We start from the raw sequence: 24,131 nt of genomic DNA, 5'->3' as shown, positions 1-24,131 counted from the left end.
CTAGCCTTCCCCTTTCCAAGTGCTGCCCCAAACCTGCAGACTACAACTCCCATCAGCCCTGATCATTGGTCTGCAACATCTTGAAGGTATGAAATTGTGGAAGGTTGGTATGCTTTTACGATTCACCTTTTTTTTAAAAAAAAAGTTGTTTATAATACAGTGGTGCCTCGCAAGACGAAATTAATTCATTCTGCGAGTTTTTTCATCTTGTGAATTTTTTCGTCTTGCGAAGCACCACTGTGTATTGACGGTTTCCCATAGGAATGCATTGGCGGTTTTAAAAAAAGGCGCAAGACGTTTCGTCTTGCGAAGCAAGCCCATAGGGAAATCCGTCTTACGAAGCAACTCAGAAAACGAAAAACTCTTTCGTCTTGCGAGTTTTTCGTCTTCCGAGGCATTTGTCTTGCGAGGTACCACTGTATTGTTTTTAATGCTGTAGTCTGCCTTTGGACCTTAGGGTGAAGGATTGGAAATAAATAACTAGGTATCTATCTGGGCAACCACATTTAGGGCACACATGACTAAGCTGGGGGGGGGGGGGTTTAATCCCGTTATACAAATGTAAATCGTTGCAATGATGGGATGGTTACTTAGCACAGCATGATTACTTAGCCCAGCACTGGATACAAGCATAACCCAAAAGTGTAACCCACCTTGTATTCACACTGGATGTGTAATGTATTTCCTGTATCTCTGATTCTCATCTAACATGTTTTGGTTGATACTTCTGAGTATGTCAATGCTCTGTGCCCAGCACCTGTTAGCCTGGTGCCCAGCCCAGCTGACATTCCAAGCGTGTCCCTTAAATCCACAGCTCCCCTGTGACTGCGCGAGCACAGACAGATGCAAGCAAACAAAGAAAGCCAACACTGGTGCACACCAGCTCTCATCATTAATGGGAGACAAAGTTAATTTCACAGTCTGGGAGGAGCAAGTGCTCCAGAGATCTGCTGATGCATTACTCTGCAACTGATCCATTGGTCTACTGCTAATACAGGTATGCACCTATATTTTGCCATCAGGTAGTGGTGGCAAAAGAGAAAGTACCTTTCTCAAGAAGCACTGTCCTTACCAGTAAACTAATAAACCGCTGTTTGCATCTTTAAGGTTAGGATCCTCCACCTTTGTTTTGCAGATGGAACTCTAGTGGCACCCTGCAGTTCTGCACTTAAGTCCAAGTACAGACCGTGCTTGGAATACCTATTCAGGACTGCACCCTGCCCTCTCATTTGCTGCCTGATTTCTTTTAACACATGTCTGGCAAAGCTTCAGCTCTTCAAACTGGCAGACTTTTGCTTAATTGCTGTGATGATCTGGAAGAAAATAAAATGATCAAGGCAGCGAGAGAGCAAGCACCAGGTGTACAGCTAACTATGCAAGATAAAACAATTCCTCCCATGCAAACAGATTTCACAGTTATACAAGCCTCCTTTTGCTGCTTAATTCAAACTGTAGTAGCTTGAAATATTTAGTTCTTCAAAAGTAATGAGGTCTGCGAGCAAACAGGTGTGTTTTATATCATGCTTGTTCTGGTTGAACAGTATGACCTTTCTGCTAAGAAATTACAATTAGAGATAAAATTTGTTGGACAAGGTGATGACTACAGAAACAAAAACTGAAGTTGATAAGCAGCAACCAGGCATTATTGCTGGGCTTGCTCAGCATTTTCTTAACTGTCTCCTGGAAACTCTCACGTGGATATATTTCCCCATCCAATTTAGAATACAAGACTTTGCATGGCATTAAATAAAATACTACTCCAAAGGATTTTTGATAAACATTTAACTGTTTAGCAATACTAAAACAGACAGTTAATTATAGAAAAACATGTCAGTGCACATATGGCAGCAGGATAAATTATGCACATCTGGATTACTTTTGGCACGAAATACAGTTAAGTGTCTACAGCCAAATTTAGCAATCTGTCACTAACAATATGTACATTTATTTTGAAGATGTTAAGGCCTCAAAGTGATTTTTTTAAAAAAAATCTTCATCAACTTTCCAGATCATCTTAAGAGAACAAACAGGTGACAAAACATATTGCTAAAATTGCCCATGGCTGTATAAACAGGAAGAATTTCAAATCTCTTGCAACAGACACAACAACATCCATAATTTAAAGGAATTCTATTCCCTCATTGATGTATGTTGAAATCTAGGATCAAAACATTTTACAACTAACAGGGGTAATCCGCACAGTAACTGGAAAGTCTGCTTGGTACTGAGCAATGGTATCTCTAGTAAAATATATCATCTGCCAACAATTATTATTATTATAGAGTAAAATACAACAGAATCACATGGTAAAAAGAGCATATTTGTTATTTTGCAGGGCAGAGCTGAACAGAAAACAAAACAAAATGATTTGTAAATTAAGCTGCTCTTTTTTGGGTACAGCAAAAATTTAAATCTGGGCAAATGTGGATTACCATGCAAGACTGCAGAAATAAGTCTTACTGAATTCAATGGGGCTTACTTGCAGCTAAGTAGGGTTAGGATTGCAATGTAATTATTTTATGTATTTATTTGTTGTTTTTATATATGTACTGCTTTTCTGCCCAAACACACAAGATGGATTACAATTTAAAATATCAACACAAACAAATGCTACAAAATATTCTCAGACTGATATCGAGAGCACCAGCTGCCTGGATTGGGCTTCCTTGTTTCTGCCTTCCTTCAGGACACAGAGATCTCCAATTGCTAGTAAGGCAATAGTCTTATTCTTTTTTAAATTTCTATTCTGTCTAATTTCCTAGAGAAACTCAAAGTGGCTAACAAATCAAATAACAGAATATAAAACAGAAAAACGCCCACAATCTAAAGCCAGTCAGAAAATAAAAATATTAGCATAAAACTAAAAAGAATGGACAATTCCAAAGCAACCATTGAAGTATACACCAAACTAAGCCAATGACAAACTTTATCAGCTGAAGGTCCGCTAATATATATTCAGCCCAGGTTCTCCAGATGGCTTTAAAAACATGTTAAAAATGGAGAACAAGCCTGTGATTCCCTGTCCAACCTAAAAATGGTGTGGGTGCAAAGGATCTGATGTATGGTGTTTGAAGACAACAGTGTATTGCCCCTACTCTAAAATAGAGAATCATTACGTATAAAACATATCCAAGAGTTGGAAAGAATGTATGCTTTACTGAACCATTTAATTCCTTCAGGGAAACAGACCCACCCACCCTGCTTCTAAATGTAAATTCAAGTGTCTTTATAACAAATTCAAAGCCAGTAACCCAGCCAGCACTGTGCTTCAGCTACAAGCCATGACAAACAACAAACCAGCATGATAAACAAAACAGCAGAACAAAACTTGTATGAAAATGGGGGTGAAAAAGGCAAAGTGAAAACAGCAAACAACCTGACATCACATCATCAAGGCAATCCTGACCCTCAGGAAACAAAAAAATCATTCCCAGCTCTGCAAAAAAAAAAAAGCAGCAACAAGGAAAAGCCCACCAGACCACATTGAAGGCTGGGAGTCTGGGGAGCACCCAAAATGATCCATGCTGCACTGAAGTGGTGGTAGAAGGGGATTATGGCACAATGTTGGAAATTCATGCCAAACACCAGCTTGGCCTTCCTGCTTGGCCCCTCAGAGGACTAGTCCAGGAAAATTGTCTAGCAACAGCAGCAGAGAACACAACAATTATTCTGACAAAGTGCCTGTATCACAAATGCAACCTGTTTTACACAGTAGCTATAATTTACTGCAGACATGTTGGTTACATTCTGAAGCAAGCTGTAATAACCCAAATTACATTTTTGTAAAAAATCCTTCCATATTGCTTTTGCAGTTTTGGCTCTTTCTTTCTCTCATTTATAACTGTATAAATGTTCAACCTTTCCTCCAAGGAGCTCAAATGCATGGTTATCTGTGTCCCCAACAGTCCTATGAGGTATGCTAGGTACAGAGTTGGTGACTGGCCTAAGGTCACACAGTGAGCTTCATGGCTGACCAGGAATTTGAAGCCTGATCTCTCAGATCCTCTCAGCAAACTTTTTCAGCAGGGGGCCGGTCCACTGTCCCTCAGACCTTGTGGAGGGCCAGACTATATTTTTTTTGGGGGGGGGTGAATGAATTCCTATGCCCCACAAATAACCCAGAGATTCATTTTAAATAAAAGCACACATTCTGCTCATGTAAAAACACCAGGCAGGCCCCACAAATAACCCAGAGATGCATTTGAAATAAAAGCACACATTCTACTCATGTAAAAACACGCTGATTCCTGGACCGTCCGCGGGCCGGATTTAGAAGGCGATTGGGCCAAATCCAGCCCCCAGGCCTTTGTTTGCCCACCCATGTCCTAGACTAACATCAACCACTATACCAAGCCACTACCTTCCAGACTATGCCATAAATATCTCTACAGATCTCTTAATACTTCTCATTAGTTCTTTGTAGTCCAAAAGCAATGAACACAGAGGCAGACTAAGTAAATAATTTAATCCAAATCCGAATGCTTTGTAATACTTGTTTCCTTCATAAAGATTTTAATAAGTTCCCTACAACTGAACTTTTGTGGAAGCCTGAAACTAGACTGCAGACAGGTAAAAAGTGTACAATGTAAGCTAATGTTATGATAAGCTATAGCAGCATAACCTTTGCTATGGGAATACAGCTAATAACTTGTAAGGGAATCCATGGATAACTTTTGTCAGCTACAGCTTGCATCAATCTTGTTAACACCCCTTTTATTATTTCAAAAGAATGTAATGCGATATTTCAAGTTTTGTTTTTATTACTATGTTCCTTTAGGTAATCCCCACAGTTCGTTCAGCCCATGCAACAAACTCACTCTCTGCTACAGCAAAACACATTTGTTGAAATTTGAAAGCAGTGCAAAGATCTAAAGGTCTACTGCTAGACGAATTTTCTTGCCAGGCACATGTACAAACATATCTTAGCAGACAGTTAAATTCTTCTAAGGTCAATCACTCAAAAATAATATAAATGGCTCCCTACAAACAAATCTTCAGCAAACATTAGAAACCAATGCAGAGTTGAGGAAATGCATTCATATATCATAAGTATATCATGAAAAGTGTAAATTGCTTTCAAAAATTAAATATTAGAGCTTTGATTATAAATACACCGTGGATCTTAAGTGCCAATTTTATTTAAAATGTCAACAAATACTCAGTAACAGATAGGAAAATATTGAAACCCTCATTAACAAATGACAGCATTTTAGTAATAATTACTTTGTGTTATTAAATCTCCACAGTGCCCCAACCGGAGCCAGATACAAAACAGCAGCTATACGCAGGGTTCATGTGTGTGTGTGACAGAACCAAATACTAACTGGTAGTTCAGGAGGCAGAGCCAACTACCTACTACACCCCAGGAGCTATGCCATTTCCATATACTGCTGCAAATCTACAGCTGAGTTCTAACAGACTAGAGACCCTAAAGGTCTTCTTTTTTATGGTGAAGACTATTTGTTAATTCCCATTTTCCACCTACCACGAAACCTATGTATTTTGCCTAAAGACGAAGAAGGCCTGGGTAAGAGTCAGTTCTTGTGTTTTCAGAGATGGAGAGCCAGTCATTGTTATGATTCTCATTCCCAGGAATGAGAAGCCTAGTTGCAGCCTTATTTGAATGTCAGCTATGTCCTCCCCCATTTCACCTTAAAACTAATACCATATGCAGACTCCATTGGTTTAATATCAGCTAAAATATTTTTCCTCTCATTCTCTCCCCCCTGCCCCCAAATTTCTCTGGGCCAGTTTCAATCAAAAAGTTGTGCTATTGGGAGTCAGCACAATGAGTGCCGCTAGCACAATGGGGTTCCCCCTCTCTCCTCCCCCCATCATGACCTCCACAAATTGGCTCTGTGGGGTCAGAAGAACTCCAATAGCAGACAGGAGAAGGGAGATTGTTCCATGAGCACAAGCATTCTACTTGCCTGACAGGGCAATAGTCTTAACTCAATGTTGCTTTCCACCCTCTGTTTGCTATGTTTACTATGGAGAGTTCTGGAGAACTAAAAAGCTTGCACACTTTGGTTTTGCCCTAATATGGGACAGAACATCTTCCTTTACTTTACATAGCCATTTGATCAAACATACCATGAGTAACAAGATTCATGCCTGCTAGCCCTACCTCTCTAGCATACGTGTTCTTTGGACACTATGTAGAAGCATGCCCCTATACATCCAACCATCAGAGGGGATTGGGAGTTGCAAAATTAGAAGGGAGACAGGGTCAGCCAATGTAATCCCCTACTGCGCACTGGATCAACTGTCTGCACAGGAAAATTTATAAGGGGAATGTCATAGCTCAGGAGCAGAGTACTGTACCTGCTTTGCATGTATAAGAACCCAGGTTCAATTCATAGCATTTCCAGTTATGGCTGGGAATGTCCTCTGTCAGAAAGCCTGGGGAGTGAGTCCCTGCTTTGTCAGTGTAGACTGAGCTTGATGGATCAATGGCCCCGACTCAGTAGCAGCTTCCTGCACTCCCAATACCAATATGTAGCAAGTAATATATATTTTAATGTGACACAACATTGTAGTAGCAAGGTAGAATTTTCTTGGCACTGCTGATAACTTAGCAAAATGCAACTTTTAAACTAATGTCTCATCTGATTACACTCAGGAACATTCTGTAATTTTAATCTGATAACGTGCCAGAAATATGCTCACAGTCTATATGTACACAGAAACACACAGACACACACATACACAATTAAAACAAGAACAGCAATTAATTACTAGCTTAAAAGTTAAACATACTTTTTGTACTACTACATTTGAGCTATTTGTATAATTAGCTGTAATCCTTATCATACCTTGTATGTTGTGCGCCTTACATTTGATATATCTAGGTATTGTCAACATAACTTTTTCTGATGGAAAATAAGTTTATTTTCTCCAGCCGGTGTCCCAATATAAATTACAGCAGGAAAGCAGACTTCTACAGTAAATCACATCTTATTTTGCAAGGCTTCAAGGTTTGAAGGACATCTCTGCTAAAGCTTTCAGTAACACGCAGCTTGCTCCCAGGGGCTTTAATTTGCTGCTACGGTGGTCTTCACATTGTCTTTTTAAAAGTAGTAACTATGATACATGCTGAACAAAACCTTCTATTATTTGAGGGAACCAGTGCTAACCTTACATCTTGTGTTGTACGAGATGTGTCTATGCCATTAATTGCTTTTTAAACACTCTTTTATGGAGCAATAAAACTGGTGAGCTGGTAGACATGTCTAATGACTTTAACACAAAAGAACAAAAAAAGCACAAGACAAAAAAAGCATATACAGTACATAAAACAGTATATAGATTCCAACTTGGAACACAAGTTCTGCCAGCTCCTCCTCCGAGCAGTTCGTTTTTACCCTAAGAGGCTTTTGAAATATCTCATGAAGACTTGGCATATAAATATTTCAGAAGAAGAGAGAGGTATTGTTATAACACAGTAGGCTCCTGAAGCGTAAAAAGTGGAGTTTTCCAAGGGAATAGGCTTATTTTTCTAAGGCCAAATGTACTGTTTACATTTAATTAGCAACAGAATTAGAAGGCACAGTCCTATAAACACTCAGAAGGAGTAACTTCTGAGTAGGAGAGTACAGGATGGCACCAATACCTCTGTTCCACTTGTGCAATGGAGTTTCTTTCTATTTTCCTCTGCAGCCTATCACACACTCTCAAAATGTGCTCTGGAGGGTTGGGGAACCTTCCAAAGCAGATGGGGTGGTGTGTTCAGAGAAAGGAGGGGAGAGGAGAGGATGAGTGGAACTCTGCTTGTGCAGAATTGGATACAACCCTAAGATTTCCATGAATGACTACAATGAGCCCACAATAGTCTTAAGGAGATGGGCCACAGTATCACTAATTTGAAAGTCAGATCTCCGATTGTGAACTAGTGTGAAAGTCAGACAGTTGTGAAGCAAATGGTGGAAGGGCAGGGAACCTCAAGAAGATGCATCTGCTGCTTCCTGAATTTTTTTCTAGCTGAAAACAGCTGCATAAGTAAAATTCAACGTGACTACAACATATTAAGGAACTCAGTATTAGTTCTCAGCCTCTCTGACCTCAGAAATCATCCGCCTAACCGTTTCTATCTAGAAAATCTCGTATGTGGGCCAATTTGCCTATAGCCAATTTCCAGACATCCTACCTATTTTTGGCAGGCGATTACATGCAGATAATTCTTGTTATTCAGTAGTTCTCAAAATCCCCATTGGTTGGTCAATTCCCGACCAAAATTTAGCCTCTAATGTGCACTATTTAAAAATACCTATAAATCTCATTAAACATCTCAGTTGCTCAAACATTACACAGTCTTTAATAAGAATTAGATTAAAAAGGACACAACTTTTGTACAAGATAGTTTGACTATGGATGCAATTCTAAACACACTTACTAGCGAGTAAGCCCCACTGAAGATACGGGCACTTAATTAAACCACAAGAGTGAGATAATGTAAAACTGTTAAGATATACAAAGTGTATATATGCAAATACTTTGACCCTTTGTCTGTGAGGAGTGGGGAGAGAAAGTATTAATATCTCAACTAGATAGCATACTCAGTAAGAATTAAAATGACAAATAAAATCCTAATTTGGCATTACCGGAGTATATGGGGTAGCTTATGGAAAGAATTTAATCCCCTTTCCAGAGAAGCTAGGAGAACATAGACCTCCTGTTCTTACACCCAGTTCTGTGATGTCTGGCCAACATTGTAATTAAACTTTCATACTTTCACTGGATAGTTTCCAGTGACTTACAACAGCATGCAAATGGTGCAGGTGCCTATAGTAAGCTCCAAGAGAATGGGTGTGGGTTGGAAGTAGCCTATGTAGCCAGCTAAATGCTACCAGGTAGGAAATGTTCCATGAAGTACTACAAGTAAGAGCAGTGCAGGCGGCAACACAATGATTGGGTACACAAATAAATATTGCAAAAGACTACTGTGCGTGATCCTTTGGTATTCCAAGTCATTGGTAGCATTCATGTTTCTGCAAAAGTATGGTATTTATGCTCTGGGGAGAGGGGCAGCTTTCCAACAACATTTTTATGAAATTTTAAAGCCTTCAGTAACATTGTATTGCGAAAACTGTAGATCACAGAATCGAAAGAGGAATCAGTGCAGCAAATCCAGTGGCAAAGCATCCGCAAGAGCAGGCAGTCCAGCCATCTCTTGAAGCTTTCCAGTGGGAGACCCCTCACTCCATTAAATGGTTCCAATGTAGAACCCTTCTTACCCTTCAATCCAACGGTGCAAATATGTACGATCTGTTTGGTAAATACAAGGAGACCAGTTTGCACATTTCTATGCGATTTAAATTTTAAGGGTGGGGTGAAAGTTTGAAGCAGGAGAGTTCTAATCATGTGAACATCCCTGCTCAAATGGTTGAAAGAACTGAGGTGGGCACAGCTCTTAATCTCCCTGCCATGTGCATAGTATTTCAGCATGCCTCCATGGCAAGGACTTCTTCATTGGTTTTCACAAGTAGGAAAAGTGCTGCTGAGGACTGAAAGTTCACATTCCTTCCCACAGGGGATGTTTGGGGCAAGGGTCTTCTCTGTGGGGACTGAACTTTTACTTTTCCCAGCAGCCCTTCAAATTAATCCCTACGTAAACCGATAGAGAAGATGTCTTCCATCAGTTTGGATGGGGTTTGGGGTTCCTGAAAAAAACTGTCTCAAAGCTCCCCTGGCACATAGAAAGAGGAGGTTTGTTCCTAGCACCCTTTCATCCACAAGCTTTATTCAGGTGGCCCATGGCACAATTCCCCATGAACAATTTGAAAATTGCTATGGGTTTTGGTGTTTTTTCTACCCATTGTAGCACTTGTAATGAGCTGTGCTAGATGCAAAATGATTTTTAATTGGATTTTTACAGACATGCCTTGGACTACCTGAATGAAGCTCATGGATCCTGGTTTCAGAACCCTTATCTAAAGTATGCACAGAGCTGGTTTTGTGATCCAGTGGGCATAAGACTTAGTTATCTAAACTTATAGGAGAATACAAAAACAAAGTGTGCCTTACTGTTTAAGAGCATCCATTTGTTTGGCTTCCTAACGCCTGAATGAACAATAACATAGCTTGGAAGACTGCACTTTCATTTTTGTAAATGACAGCTGGGCCAGAAATAATGTTTGCTACACATCAACAACTATCAGTGCAACAGCTTAAAAGTATATGCACACATCATTTCAGTTCTCTTAATACCCAAGTGTTCAACACTACTTCCAATGTAGTTTCAAGGCAAAAAATAAAATTTAATAAAAGTGGTCATAAAAGGCACACCATTATCAATATTCTTTTTAATATATGAAACCATTAGTGCTTAAATTACTATTTTACCAACACAAAACCGTCAACCATTAGCATGGTTGTTTATACTTACATTTAAAGCAAAATGATTGAATAAAGCTAACATTCCAAACCTTTAGGAACTATGATGCCAACCATGTGCTTGTGCAAAAATTCCCACAAACAATCACCACTTTTATAAGTATCAGAAATAAGAATTCTTTTGGGCAGAAGAGTTTTAAACCTTGTACACAAATCATAGATTTGCTTTGCTGTTCCCTGACCTGTCATGAAATAAACCAGGCTTACTACTCTGGTCTAACAAGCCTTTTTCACACTGTTCAATCACACTGCATCTCTTATACACAGATACTACTTCTCTCCCACTCTCTGTCTAGCCATCCTCCCATCAAAGCAAACAAAATGTTCACATTATTGCTCATTAGATCATAGATTAGTGGAGTGGAACTGCCTGGAGTTCCCAAATGATAGTGACACTTAAAAAACCCCAAAAAAAATCCATGCCAAATGAAGGAAAGAAAGACTGAGCATGGGGTCACCCAGATCAATGATCAAAAGAGACCAAAGGATGAGGAAAGTCCCCCCCCAAAAAAAATATTCTGTGTCATAAATCAGAATACAATCACACAACCTTCCCCTCTTTTTATTCATTTTGATATGCAACCATTTGAAGTTTTTTCACCCTTTCAAAATGTGGAAAGTCAATTTCCTTTTTTCAAGCATTCCCAGTTTTCCATTTCTTTAAGGATTATTTATTATATCTGTCTATTGGCCTTTCTTCAGAAACCGAAGAACTGTGCCCATAGAATCTCAGTCTCTTTCAAGGTACTGGCTGAACTTGGAACCATTTACTGCCAACCATGGAACTACACCATGGAACACTTTAATGCCATTTCTTGGACCCAAATAATAATGCATAATTATTTAGTAATTAACATTTAGGTTCCATCCATTTCTCCATTCCAAGATACAGCTTCTTAAGTGAAGAGTACTATTATGCCATTGTATCATAGCTTTCTGAATGGCAGCCAAGGTAATGAAGACCAGCCAGCATTTTGAAACAATGTATGATTTCCAGTAACTAATGTCAAAGTTTTTCTTAAAAAAATCAACTTTGTGGAGAAACATTTAAAGTGGCCTTATTTAACACCTATGCAAAGGGGGGAAAGTAATCTAACATTCTGGAAGCAACTTCAAAAGTAACCACGAGAAATGGAATTGACAGCCAGCTCTACATTTGAAATGCTTTTAATAATCTTTGATAGTAAGAGGTTGCCCAAAGAAAACAGTAAGCAAGTTGTGTTTTTCTACATACTTGGCAGAACAGCTAAACCACAAACTAATTCTTATGAACAATGGGGGCGAAGCTAATAGCAAACAGCATGCTATCTGACTGCCCTATAAAAGGTGTAGGAACATAGTCCAGAATCCATATTAGACAGACACATACTAGAGAAAACTATGCAGAACCGCAGATTAATTTCCTGCATTTGTTGTCTCAGCACTTCCCACTGCAAAAGACACAAGCTTCTACAGTGGTACCTTGGTTCTCGAACTTCAATCCATTCCGGAAGTCCATTCGGCTCCCAAAACCATTCAAAAACCAAGGTGTGGCTTCTGATTGGCTGCAGGAGCTTCCTGCACTCAAGTGAAAGCTGCATTGAATGTTTGACTTCCAAAAAACATTCACAAACCAGAACACTTACTTCCAGGTTTATGGCATTAGGGAGCTGATTTGTTCCAACAACTAAGCCGTTAGAGAACCAAGGTACCACTGTATTAAAAATGAAAGCAGCAGTTTTGTTTCTTTGGCAGTCAAATATGCTTCAGAACAAATTACAGAATGGTTCAGTTTCCATGCACATGTACCCAGTCTTTGTATTCTGTTATTATCCTTTAATACAAACACACGCGTATTCGTTGCAGGTTTTCTACTACAGGCAACCCCCAATTCGCACAGGGGTTGCGTTCATGTCTCCCCATGTGCGTTTGTGGAACGCGCATAAGCCCGCCCCATTACGCCCCCTGTTCTGCACTCTTCCGGGTCCAAAGTGTCCCATGCACAAAATTAACACACACAAAATGGTTGCCACCTGTATTCTTGCATTGGAATCTCACATTTGTGTTCTTGAATGAGAAAATTGTTGTTGTTGTTTTACTATATTCATTATATTTACTATATTCAGCAAAAAGGAGCGGTCTGGCTTTGTTTTCACCAAGACCAAGAAAAGGATGGCTATGGTATACAGTTAGTATTTTCCACAGTATTTCTCATTGCTCACACTGACTGGAGAATTAAGAGTACCAGAACATGACTTGCCAACTAAAACTGCTGAAGTGGTTATCACTTTATTTCTTTTAATTGCTCTGTTAATAACTGCTGATGATTGAACGTCAAGAAGGTCACCTTAAATTCCCCACTTCCAATGCCTTGCTCTTGGGAACATCAAATGTATTCCAGTTTTCATGCAATGCAGCTTTGCAAAGCTAGTTTGGAACTTAGAGCTTTTTCCAGTATTTCAAAATATAGATATAGGACAGCGCTATACTGATTCAAATGGGTCTTCTTTAAGCGCTGAATGTCTGGATCTAAGCTTGATATTTATGGGGAACTGGAAACCTGACAAATAATGTATTTATATAGCACAGTCACAGGTACAAGGCTTGAAGCCAGATACCAGAGCAAAACTTCCATGCAGCCATTGTCCAGGCTACTAGTGAAGACTACACAGTCGAAGGCATGTTCTACCACATTTCTAACACCTTTCAGAAAATAGTTAAATATCAAAGTTTAATAGTTAGCTAAAATCAGTTTTGCTTTGTTCTAAAATAGTATTCCAGATCTTATTCCCCTGAATAAAACTGTATTGCTATATTACATAACAGACTTCCAATAACGTGTTTGAACAAAACAGTTATGTCCTCAGATTCAATGACGACCAATGATAGAATACAGTTCTGGCAAAATAATCATTACAAGAACTTAATTATATTAATTACTCTGCTTCTAGCTGTATAAAGATTGTTTCTAGATTCTGGATAGCTGGTATGTCACGTTTCTCTGAGGGTGTATGCTTGTCTGCTGCTGAATCATTGTTTGCTGTAGAAATGAGAGGGGAGAATGATTTCCTATTTCTCTAACAAAGTGCCATTATACACTAGACAGACTACATTTCAGAACAAATAATGGAACAGACATTGCCCTTAGCATTATCTTTAATTCAAAAATTCAATACATCCCACTTGGCAGTAACATTTACAAATTATAACCTATTCTTTCTACAAGTTAAAAGCTAGTAGTAGATGCAACACCAGTATCTTTTTTACGTTAGATTTAAACATAATATAGTAAACTCTTATTATGCTAGAACACACTATATAACCTAGCTGACCATGCTGGGAGAATGGCACAAATACATCAGCTTTAGTAATTGTTATTCATTACAAATGGTCAGTTAGGTTATGGTCAATGTACCCAGATAAGCAGCAGCAGTATATCACATACACTTCCAGTGCAAGTGGAATGCAGTATATTTGTAAAGTTGCCAGGATGACAGCCTTAGGACAGGTCCTGGCCAGAACTCTTGCAATATTTCATTTCATTGCTGAACCTCAATGTTCCGTAACTAATTTCCACATATTTCCCATACATATGCACTTGATCCTTCAGGGACTGCAGTAACAGCTTTTTAAATTTTACTTCCTTACTTCATAAATGCTGAATTTGCATGATCACGTCAATACCTCTTGAATTCGTGTACACCCTGATGAATCCCATGTCACGGGGGCCCTTCAGATAGAATGGCTGTAGCCAAAATACAGGCATGCAAAACAACTTGTTTCAGCAAAAGCTAAACCTGCTTAACAGAAAAAGCTAGCTGGTTTTTAAAATGCCCTCCGAACAGGAAGAAGGGTGAGGAAATGGCCTGCAAGAAGAACTGCCACAGCTGCATTCAGGTCTCAATGGATTGCAGAATGCAGTGCTGAACATGCTTCTCACCACGAGTGGCTTCTCCAGGGTGGCAGAGCCACCCATGGTGTACAAGAATACCATATATATATTAAAACTAAAACTAAACATACATACAAAAGCAGAAGGATCCCTTGGGCAAATAACCTTTACTATTGATATTGGGGGTGGTAACATGTCATTTTTTCTTCTTTTCTAAAGATTTGCTCTGTTAATAAATATCAAGTTGTTGTCCTCGAGGTCTTATGATATTTTTCACTTGAAGCTGAAAAGTTGCTAAGAATTCCAAATAGTAGCATACGCTACAGGAGGCATCCAAACACTGTTATCATCATTTATATATCAAACAAATTTTTGCCGTGTAGTTGGAAATGTATCTTTTGTTTGTTTGCCCTATAGCATATCTTAATTTTTAAGTTAATCTTTTGGCAATTCCTAGGGACCAGATTTGACTGTATAATAAATTCTTATTTAACCCCTCTAAATATTTCCATTTTCTTATAATAAACATGCTGGTATGTAGGTAGCATAGGTAGGAAGATATAATCAATTATTTCTGTTCTCATCCTGAAGCAATTTCTGTTCTCATCCTGAAGCAAAATTCTTAACCCGAAGTAATATTTCTGGGTTAGCGGAGTCTGTAACCTGAATCGTGTGTAACCTGAAGCATATGTAACCCGAGGTACCACTGTATAAGAAAAGGCATTCATGGCGAGTTCTGGCACCTCTCCTTCTTAAAAAATAGCACTGGGGATAACCTAACCCCTTTTACGTTTTGACTTTTATAACTGTTTTTTTTTAATTCATTATCTCCCCTCACCCATTGCTGAAATATTTAACCTTCAATTAATTTTGGGCAATAGTGTAATGTTCTATTGGAAATAAAAACTGGAAATCTCTGGAAAAGATATAGCCTTCTTGATAAATAATGCATTTTAATTATTACTGTTTCCCCCTTATATTGATCGTTTTTGCCAACTTTTTATTGTTTTTAAGTTTGCTTTATAAGGGATATAAAATTAGCTTGCTAAGGTATATTTAACTGTTTGGGTATAATGACATTTAAACACCAAAATTGTTTTGAACCAATTGGTAATTGCAGCATACCAGGAAGGGAAGGGGGCAAGGCATTTTAAGTACTGAACTACGAAGTAGTCAACTAACAAAAGATTCTAAACGTCTTATGAACCTAGCCCAGAAGAAGCCTTATTCACACATCCCATTATGTCCTTAGGCCCTATGTTTGGAAAAATACAGACACACTTTCCTCTTGGCCCCTCACTATCCAGTTCCATGTCTTCATCACCATTTCCACAGGTCCTGGCTTTCCAGGTCACTGCCTTTTCTTTGAGCCAATCTAACAGTCTGCTGCTTGACTTCTTGTAACTCTTGGGTGGGTGCCAACTGGACCCGTCGAATTGTAAGTTTTTATTTTGTCTAATAAGCATAGAACTTAATCTATTGCCTCAGTTCCTAAGACTTCCCTTCTACAAAGCTTAGTTCAGGCACTGGGATCTGCCCTAAATCTTCCAAGGGTCCCAACCACCACCCTAGATGGCTTCCTGCTATTGATAAATTTAAATAACTTATTGTTGTTCATCTTAATGTTTTTAGCAATGTGTCCATCAAATTCTTTTTCAGCATCCCTTACTGTCTCTTTCCACATATTCCTTGCCAAAGTTTGTGGGTTTTATGGTTCTCTTCATTTGGACAAGTCTTATTGCTTCTATGAGCTACTTTGACTCTGAACCACACTACCAGTGGTTTAGAGCAGGGGTAGCCTTCCAGATCTGCACCAGGCAGCATAATCAATGGTGAGGGAAGATGGGAATTACATGTAGTCCAATAACGTCTGGAGAGCCACAGGTTTCCCATCCCTGGTTTAGAACCTTGAACTCATCCATGCCTGAAAAAGAACTGCAGCATATGACAGACAAAATCTGGCAGCTACTTTGTGTTAGAACTGTTATTTTTTCCTGAAGTGAAAGCTTCATTAAATATTGTACTGTGTAAGTACAGATAACCTCTTAAAACCAACAGTTTCAGAAGCACCCTGCCCAAAATTCGTATTATATTCAATTGTCTGTAATACTAGTCCAACAACTTGTTTAAAACAGAAGGTTGCTGATTTCCAGGAGCCTCACATGGCATAGTAAGCGGATCCAGCAAGACATCAAGGGTGTAGCATTTGGATGTAGTCAGGGCTGCATAAGGAATATGAATGAAGGGAACTGCTAAGTAGTTTATCTTGGCCTAGGGAATTCAAAGTCTTGCCACTGGGCTTAAGACACCTGTTGAGTTAGGATGATGATACCAGGGTTGTAACTGACTTCCTATGCTGATACTCTTCACTACATAATTGTCTGGGATGGAGGAAAGGCATGGTGCTTCACATTTATTTACACCAAAATGCAACAAAGAGGTTGACTAAAACAGACTTAGTTTGCATTATTATCACAGGAAAATCCTCAAATATGTGCAAAAGGTAAATGCAAGGGTAACAAAGAAGGCAAATGGTTAACAAATATGTGTGTCAAAATCTAGCAAATCTTATCATCAGGTCCAACAACCAACAAGCCTCTGTAGGCAAAAAACAAAAACCCATCACAAAACCCAAGAGAGAACACCTAGATAAAAATCAAACTCCACAGAATGAACAAGCTTGCCACACACACAAAACTGTGAGTCGACAAGGAAAAAAAGTCTGAACAGGCAATTAAAAAGAGGGGAAGCACAAGGCCCAGATGGGTTTTCAATGGAGTACATTTTCAATGGGTATCTATAAGAGCTTCCTAGACAGCATTATAGAACCATTCAGACAAAGGTTCCTGGACGCCATTCAAAACAAAGGCAGCATTATAGTAATTAGCAGAAAATGGAATGCTTAATTAACTGGGAAAGAGCCTACACTTTGCTCATCATACAGCCCCATCAACTGATCTATTTGGATGCCAAGAAAATAGGTAAGGCTTGCCGCTAAGACTGGAAAGGTTTTCTCTTTTTTCCCAAATTAATAAACCAAAGCCAAACTGATTTGACCCAAGAGGCTGCTGCTTCTCAGTCACCCTTAAGAAGCACTGGGGTTTCTCAATCTATTTAAAAAACAGCTTGTTCAATAATGTATCAGGATTGAGAGCCGGAACTTAATGTACTGAAGAGAAGATACAACATACACTGATGAACAGCAGGGTTTTGTGTAAATAAAGGCTTTCTTGATTATTAAAATGGCTTTAGGCTGCTCCCATCTGGGTTCTAACAACAGAGTGGAGACATCCACATATGAAAACCCACACTGGGACAAATGGGGACAGAACACATTCTTTTTTTCTTTTTTAAATATTTTTTTTCTTAAAGATTTTCCTCACTTACTGAAGCACATGAATTGTCTCTTTCTTCAGGTTGTGTCTTCTACAGATCATTTGGATTTGCTGTGAGACATTGGTGTTATATACAGTATACGGTTGGGAAGAAAAGAGTGGGGACGGGAGAGAGGGGTGGGGTGGTAAAGCTTATGTTCTTTTACTTAGTGTATGCGTGGGGTTTTCGTGTCAGTGTCACTTGGGTAGGTTCTCTTTCTATTTACTTCTTATGTTTCTTTCTTGGTGAGAGAGGTTGGGGTGGCCTAGGGTGTGGTTGATTGTCTTTGGTTGGCTGCAGTGGGATTTGTTTGTGCGTGTGGGGCGCAGGTGGTTGGGTCAGGTTAGCCATATTGAATCATATGCTGTTGGTGGGTTCATGTTGTTGTCTTGTTGGGCTGTGTATGTGATAAAGAGGAGCCATACTGGAGTGAAGGCGTCCTCTTCTCTTTCTCCCCATGTCAGTTTCAGTCTATCGGTTAGCTTTTCTAGTAAGGCTGTTTCCCATACTACTTGATACCAGTGTTCCATGTTTATTCCTGACAGGTCCCTCCAGTGTCTGGCTATGTTGTTTCTGGCTGCTGAGAGAAGGTGGGTTATGATATCTTTATAGTGTGAGTGGGCATTGTTATCTTGGAAGATGTTCAATAGGGCCAGTTCTGGATGTTTTAGAGGAAAGGGTATGCTGTTGTGGGAGTGTTTTTGATTATGTCTCTCTCTGAGTGTACCTATTGTTTTGTCTCATCTTCTAGAATGTATGGGGTTATGTGGCACACTTGGTTGGCGATGTAATATAGTTCGGTGTTGGGGATTCCCCATCCTCCTTCTGAGTGGAGGAGGTCAGGTGTTTGGGGCTTATTCTTGGCTTTTTGTGTGAGAAGATAAACGAGTGTAGTTTTTTCTGCCACTTGCGGCACTGGGTTGGTAGAATCCAGATTGGAAGGGTTTGAAATAAGTAGGTTAATTTTGGAAGGTTGATCATTTTGCTCATGGCTATTTTAGCTGAGAGAGTGAAGTTAGGATTACTCCATTTCTTCAGGTCTTTGTGAATTTGTCACCATAGGGTTTATAATTGTGGTGGTATAGTTTGCTGAGGTTTCTGGTTATTTGTACCCTAGGTATCTACTGGATACGGCAGAGTTTTATCTTTGTGATGTTGGTGAATTCTTTTTGGCAGGGGAGTGTTGAAGCACATAGCCGCAAATTTTGCAAAGTTTACTTTTAGGCCCAAGGGACAGAGCATATTTGGAAGCATATCTCTGAAGTCCTGTTTCTAATATTAACCTCTCAAGGAGGACTTCTCAATGCAGGAAGTTCATCATGTTCCAGAGATTTTGAACATGCAGATCATTCTGGATAAGCAAGGAAATTCCAGCTTAGGATATTACATTACAACTACAGGTAACAAACAGCAAGTCATGCTTCTTTAAATCCCAGCTTGCTCAGTGTCTAAATTGGCTTACTGAATATTAAATATGATCCCTAAAGGAGTTTTTCTTTGTGATTTGCCTACTGTATAAATCATATGTTTAGAAGAAGCAGCACATTTCTAAACATTAACTTAATTTGTTAAGATGATCAAATAAGAAAGCATAATGTTCAATGTTAAAACAGGAAGTAATCAATGTAAATATACTGTCAAAAGAACTGGAATTCTATATCATCTTGGCAGCATGCAAACCAATAGAAAAAAGCCACAATCTTACACTGGGCATTTGGTACCACCCACTCTGGAATATACCTATAATTTTAAAAATCACACCTAATTTGAAATTTTGACAGGGACTAGAACCTCCAGAGAATTTTTAAATGTTTTTGAATTTCTTTATGACATAAGCAGCTGACCATCATTTTCAAGACAACTCTCTTCACAAGCCTGGCAAAATTGGATACTTGATGATTCGATAAAGTGGACAGTCTTTACATAGACTTTGTTATTCTAACTCATAGGCAACTACTTGTTCTACATGCCTATTTTATAGCTTTGTTTTTCACCTTTTAATTTATGTCTGTAGTTATAATTGTTATATATGTTTTATATATATTATAAAATGAAATAATAATAATAAACTTTACCCCAAAAAAAGGGAAGCCATAGAATAGATAAGCTATAAAAATTCTCAAGTTTTTAACATACTTTAAGGGTATGGATACATGTACATTGCTTTTCACATAAGCAAGTAATATTACCAAAAATTATGGATCTGATTCCTTGGTTTGCAAATTAAGTTACATGTGTTTTTCTTCTTAATGGGTTGGATAAATAATCTGTACAATGCTATTTTTAAAAATGCCATATATAAAGAAAAATATTTGCTTAAAAAACTTCAAATTTGGAAAACGTACAGTATACCTCCCACAAGTCAATATCACTAACAGCTGTTGCAGAATCTTCTTGGCTCTTGCATAGTTTTAGGCAAAAGGGTTTTGGAACTACTAATCAGCATTCATACAACATTTCAGATTGAAAAATGCTCTGTGGTCTTCAAGATTGCCCTTCAAGGTACCACTGTCACTATTATCACTATATTAAAGATAGATAACCATATCTGAGAAATAGGCCACCCAATGCATATATAGTAAAGAGAGGATATAATGTTGACCTTTAAATTCCTAAACAGCCTAGGACCTGGATACTTTAAGAACTGCTTCATCAATAGGAATCTACCTAAATAATGAAATCAACATTGCATGCCAAGGATCCCATTCAGGTGCATGCAAAGGTATGGGCTTCTGAATTCACATATCCTCATCTACAATTGCACTCTCCTAGCTTCAACACCACCACCACACATCAGAAATGTCAAAGAGAAAGACCACGTATTTTGACAAGACAGCGCTAAATTCCTCTTTCAATAAATGCATAATTTACTGAGAATCGTTTTGCATTAAGCACAGAAAATTGATTTTCCTACTGCTAGAAACTAATGAACACCCAGGCTTCATTTGTCTCTTTAACTAGAAGTGTAAACTCTTGTTTGAGTTAGGTTTTTGTCTTTCTTCTTCTGTGAAAGGATTAAGTCTACAGCGAGTCAACTCTTTTAAAAAGCTAATCTGAGATCTAAGAAGATGCCTTACATTGAGTTAGACCATTAGTCCATCGAACTGGCAGTATCTCTCCAGGGATTCAGACAAGTGTCTTTTCCAGCCCTACATGGAGATGTAAGAGAATTAACTCCGGGCTTTCTGCATGCAAAGCATATGCTCTTCCACTGAGCTATGACACCGGCACATGTACTTTTGTGAACTTTTCATATTAGTGAAGGATAAGAAAGAAAGAAAGAAAGAAAGAAAGAAAGAAAGAAAGAAAGAAAGAAAGAGGGAAGTACAAACACTAACAGGTTTATTGTTGCAGATTAACTTCTCATGGACTGCAGTACCACTTCATCAGTTGCATGAAGCTACACATATGATAGAGCAGGTTTAATCTGTGATAGTTTGTTCCGGTTTTGGAAATTTCAATTGGCCCAGAATTTGACAGCTAGGTTAATGTTTGGTGTTAGCTGAAGGAAGTATTATGTGAGCCTTGCTGCTTGCTCATTTGTTTCCATGTTAAATTCAAGGTCCTAGAGCTCACCATTAAAGCCCTTAAACAGGTCTAACTCCAGGGTACTTGAGAGAGCTGGTTCACTTATGTTCCTTCCATTGCAATTTGGGAACGAACACCTGTTGAAAATCCTACCATTTATCAGGCTGATGGCCACGATCAAACGTTCAGTGTAGACCCAAATTATGGAACCATAATTACAAGTTTTGCCCATTCCTCACAGTAACCATGTTATAAACAAGATTAACCCTCACCCTCCTGGAGTTGGAAATCTGTGCTAAATTTTTAAAATGTTAGGAGCAGGAACTGCAACTTAACCGCTAACCATTAGCATGAGAGTAAACATGAAAAGCTTTTATACAGAAGTGTGTATATTGCTGGGAGCTTCACGCATTGGAGGACAAGAGAGTGCTAAGGCTGTTCAAAAAATGAAAACAAGATTAAACTAACAGCAAAAAAAAAAATCCCAGATTAAAAAACAAACAAATAAACAACGCAGGCAGGCACTTTCAATAGCTTTTGGTAAAGTCAGTTAAAAGCATCATTTTCCCCTTAAGCAAGATGCGTTGAAAGAAGAATTCATCAAACCCTTACAGGTCCTGCACATCACACAAAAGGTCCATGTGCAGAGTGTGTGTCTGTGTGCACGCTCTCTCTCTCTCTCTCTCTCTCACACACACACACACACACACACTCACTTCCCATCACAGCAAATAACTAGGAGCATATAAGACCTTGCTATGTTAAACATACCTCTTGTACTGAACGAGCTGCTGGCTTGTCCTGATGATTGGCCAATATTAAAAATGGCAAAGTGCATAACTGTGGATGCTGAAGCGCAGAGTGCAGTTCATTTCTAGCAATTTCTAAATCATCTTCTGAAGAGGCACTGTCTAATACAAATATTACTCCTTGGGATCCTTGGTAGTAACGACACCAGTACTTCCTAATATTGTCAGCTCCTTTAATGATCGTTAAAAACAAAACAAAAACAGAAATGTTGTCAGACCGAAAAGAACAATAAGATTAAGTACTCATTTAAATAACTAACTATTTTATGCTGTGAACCGCCCTGAGATCTTCAGATAAAGGGTGGTATGCAAATTTAATAATTAATAACTAATTCCACAGCTTGTATATAAAAATAAGCGAAGTCAATCTCTGCTCCTACTCATGTTCATATTTTAACCTTTTACACTCTCAGTAAAGTGTTATCAACTTAATGGGACATATTTTGGTCTTTAAAACATGGCCAGTTGTCTGTTCCTAATACCAAAATGGCTACTGCTTTCTGGCTTTACTTTTGCCATTTTAATTGTTATCTGTTTTGCAAATTTTTTAAAGGTTGGATAGAAATATGTAAATAATAAAAATTCTTTACTTTCATCACTCTGTAGTGCACTCATCCTAATACCTCTCTGCTCTATTTAATGGCTTCACTTCCCAATTTACAAATATTATTGGTTTTTAAACACTTTTAACTCTCTTCTGGACTGGTCCCTGCCTTCCTTGCCAGATACTCCATTACTATTCTCATAATTCCTGCCAGAGGTCTTCACAGATCCAATGCCACCTACCACTTAAGAAATATTTTTTTCAAATGGCATTTAACCCTTCGTACAGCTTCTTTAAAGGCTACTTATTCTGCAGAGCCCCTTTTTATCCAGACTGCAAGAACTTCAGCTGGTCTAGAGAGAATAGAACTTGCAAATCATCATCATCCAATAGCACTTTATCAACCCTAGGACTAAAAAGGGTAAGTGAATTTGCCTTTTGTTTTTCCATTCATTTTTACTTTCCCCTGAAACATCTCCAGCTGTCTGTTACTCAGATAATGAACTGACAGGACAATTTGTCTGTTCCAACTCAGAAATTTTGCCCTTATGCAACTGCTAAGCACCATATTGGGCACTAACCCAATGTCCTCATAGAAGGCTGTCAGCGTCCGGCAAAAATAAAAGCAGACTGCAAGCCTTACATAAATGAGAGTTCTGTTTAAATAAAACAGTAACTTTTTCTTCAAAGGAAAAAAGAGAAGAGTCATGTTTCTCAAGCAATCTTTTTCATCTGCAATTTATGTCAGCATTTAACAGATAGATTAGCAGCTGACCAATTTAATCCCATGCAGTGAGTCTCCTCAAAATGTAAAATTGAAAATAAAGTTTTTGATTTTTCTGGAGCCACGCTCAATGCATAAAAGAGATCATTAACTTGTTGATCAATAGGTTGATCAGAAACCAACATGCTAGAATTTCAAATAGGTAAATATATCCTTATTAAACAAGTTTAAAATTTTAAAGATTTGCTTTTTGTAATAGCCACAGAACTAAAGTTGCTATGGAATTGAATACAGCAAACATATTTTGCCAGAGACGTAATATGTCCTGATTTCTATCAATATACAAGATTCTACTCGCCTCTCCCTTCCTATTTAGCGTTTTCTTTCAGATTTCCATTCATAAGCAACTCAGTCTTGAGAAAATCACCAGATTTCGAACCAGTATCACATCCAATACTTCAGACACAGTTCATAGAAGATTCTCAGTTCAGGAATAGGCCGATACTACTGGCAAACTAAACAGCTCGCTGTTTTTTTCCTTTGGCTCCCAATAAGCTTTCTTGAGTTGTTCCATGAGTATATGGATGAAATAAATAAATAAATACTTAGACAGCAGCCTTGGACAGCCACTGGCGGCCATGATTATTATGTTCTACTACCACTGTCAGAGGAAGTATGCCTCTCTTCCTGGGAATCACGTGTGGCAGACTGCTGTTGCACTCATATCCTGCTTGCAGGGTTCCCATAAGCATCTGATTGGTCGCTGTGAAAACAGAATGCTGGACTAGCTGGTCCATTGGCCACTTGAGCAATATCGCCAAATGGGAAGCATTTCATCTTTAGCTACTTTTAAGAGCAATACTTCCATTAAAGAGGCATCACCATACA

General features: G+C 38.6%; 1 protein-coding gene across 10 annotated transcripts in view; it reads right to left on the bottom strand.

Annotated features, from left to right (window-relative positions):
- ARL15 (ARF like GTPase 15) overlaps nt 1-24,131 on the bottom strand; it is a 190,010-nt gene that overhangs the window by 62,380 nt on the left and 103,499 nt on the right. For all 10 annotated transcript variants that reach the window (XM_083403187.1, XM_083403190.1, XM_083403189.1 and 7 more), the window contains one exon: nt 21,938-22,146. In XM_083403187.1, coding sequence (XP_083259313.1) covers nt 21,938-22,146 — 209 coding nt within the window. The remainder of the gene's footprint in view (nt 1-21,937; nt 22,147-24,131) is intronic.

The sequence above is a fragment of the Podarcis tiliguerta genome (assembly GCF_965153285.1).
Source record: "Podarcis tiliguerta genome assembly, chromosome: 11".
NCBI classification, from domain to species: domain Eukaryota; kingdom Metazoa; phylum Chordata; class Lepidosauria; order Squamata; family Lacertidae; genus Podarcis; species Podarcis tiliguerta.
This window is presented reverse-complemented; position numbering and strand designations above follow the sequence as displayed.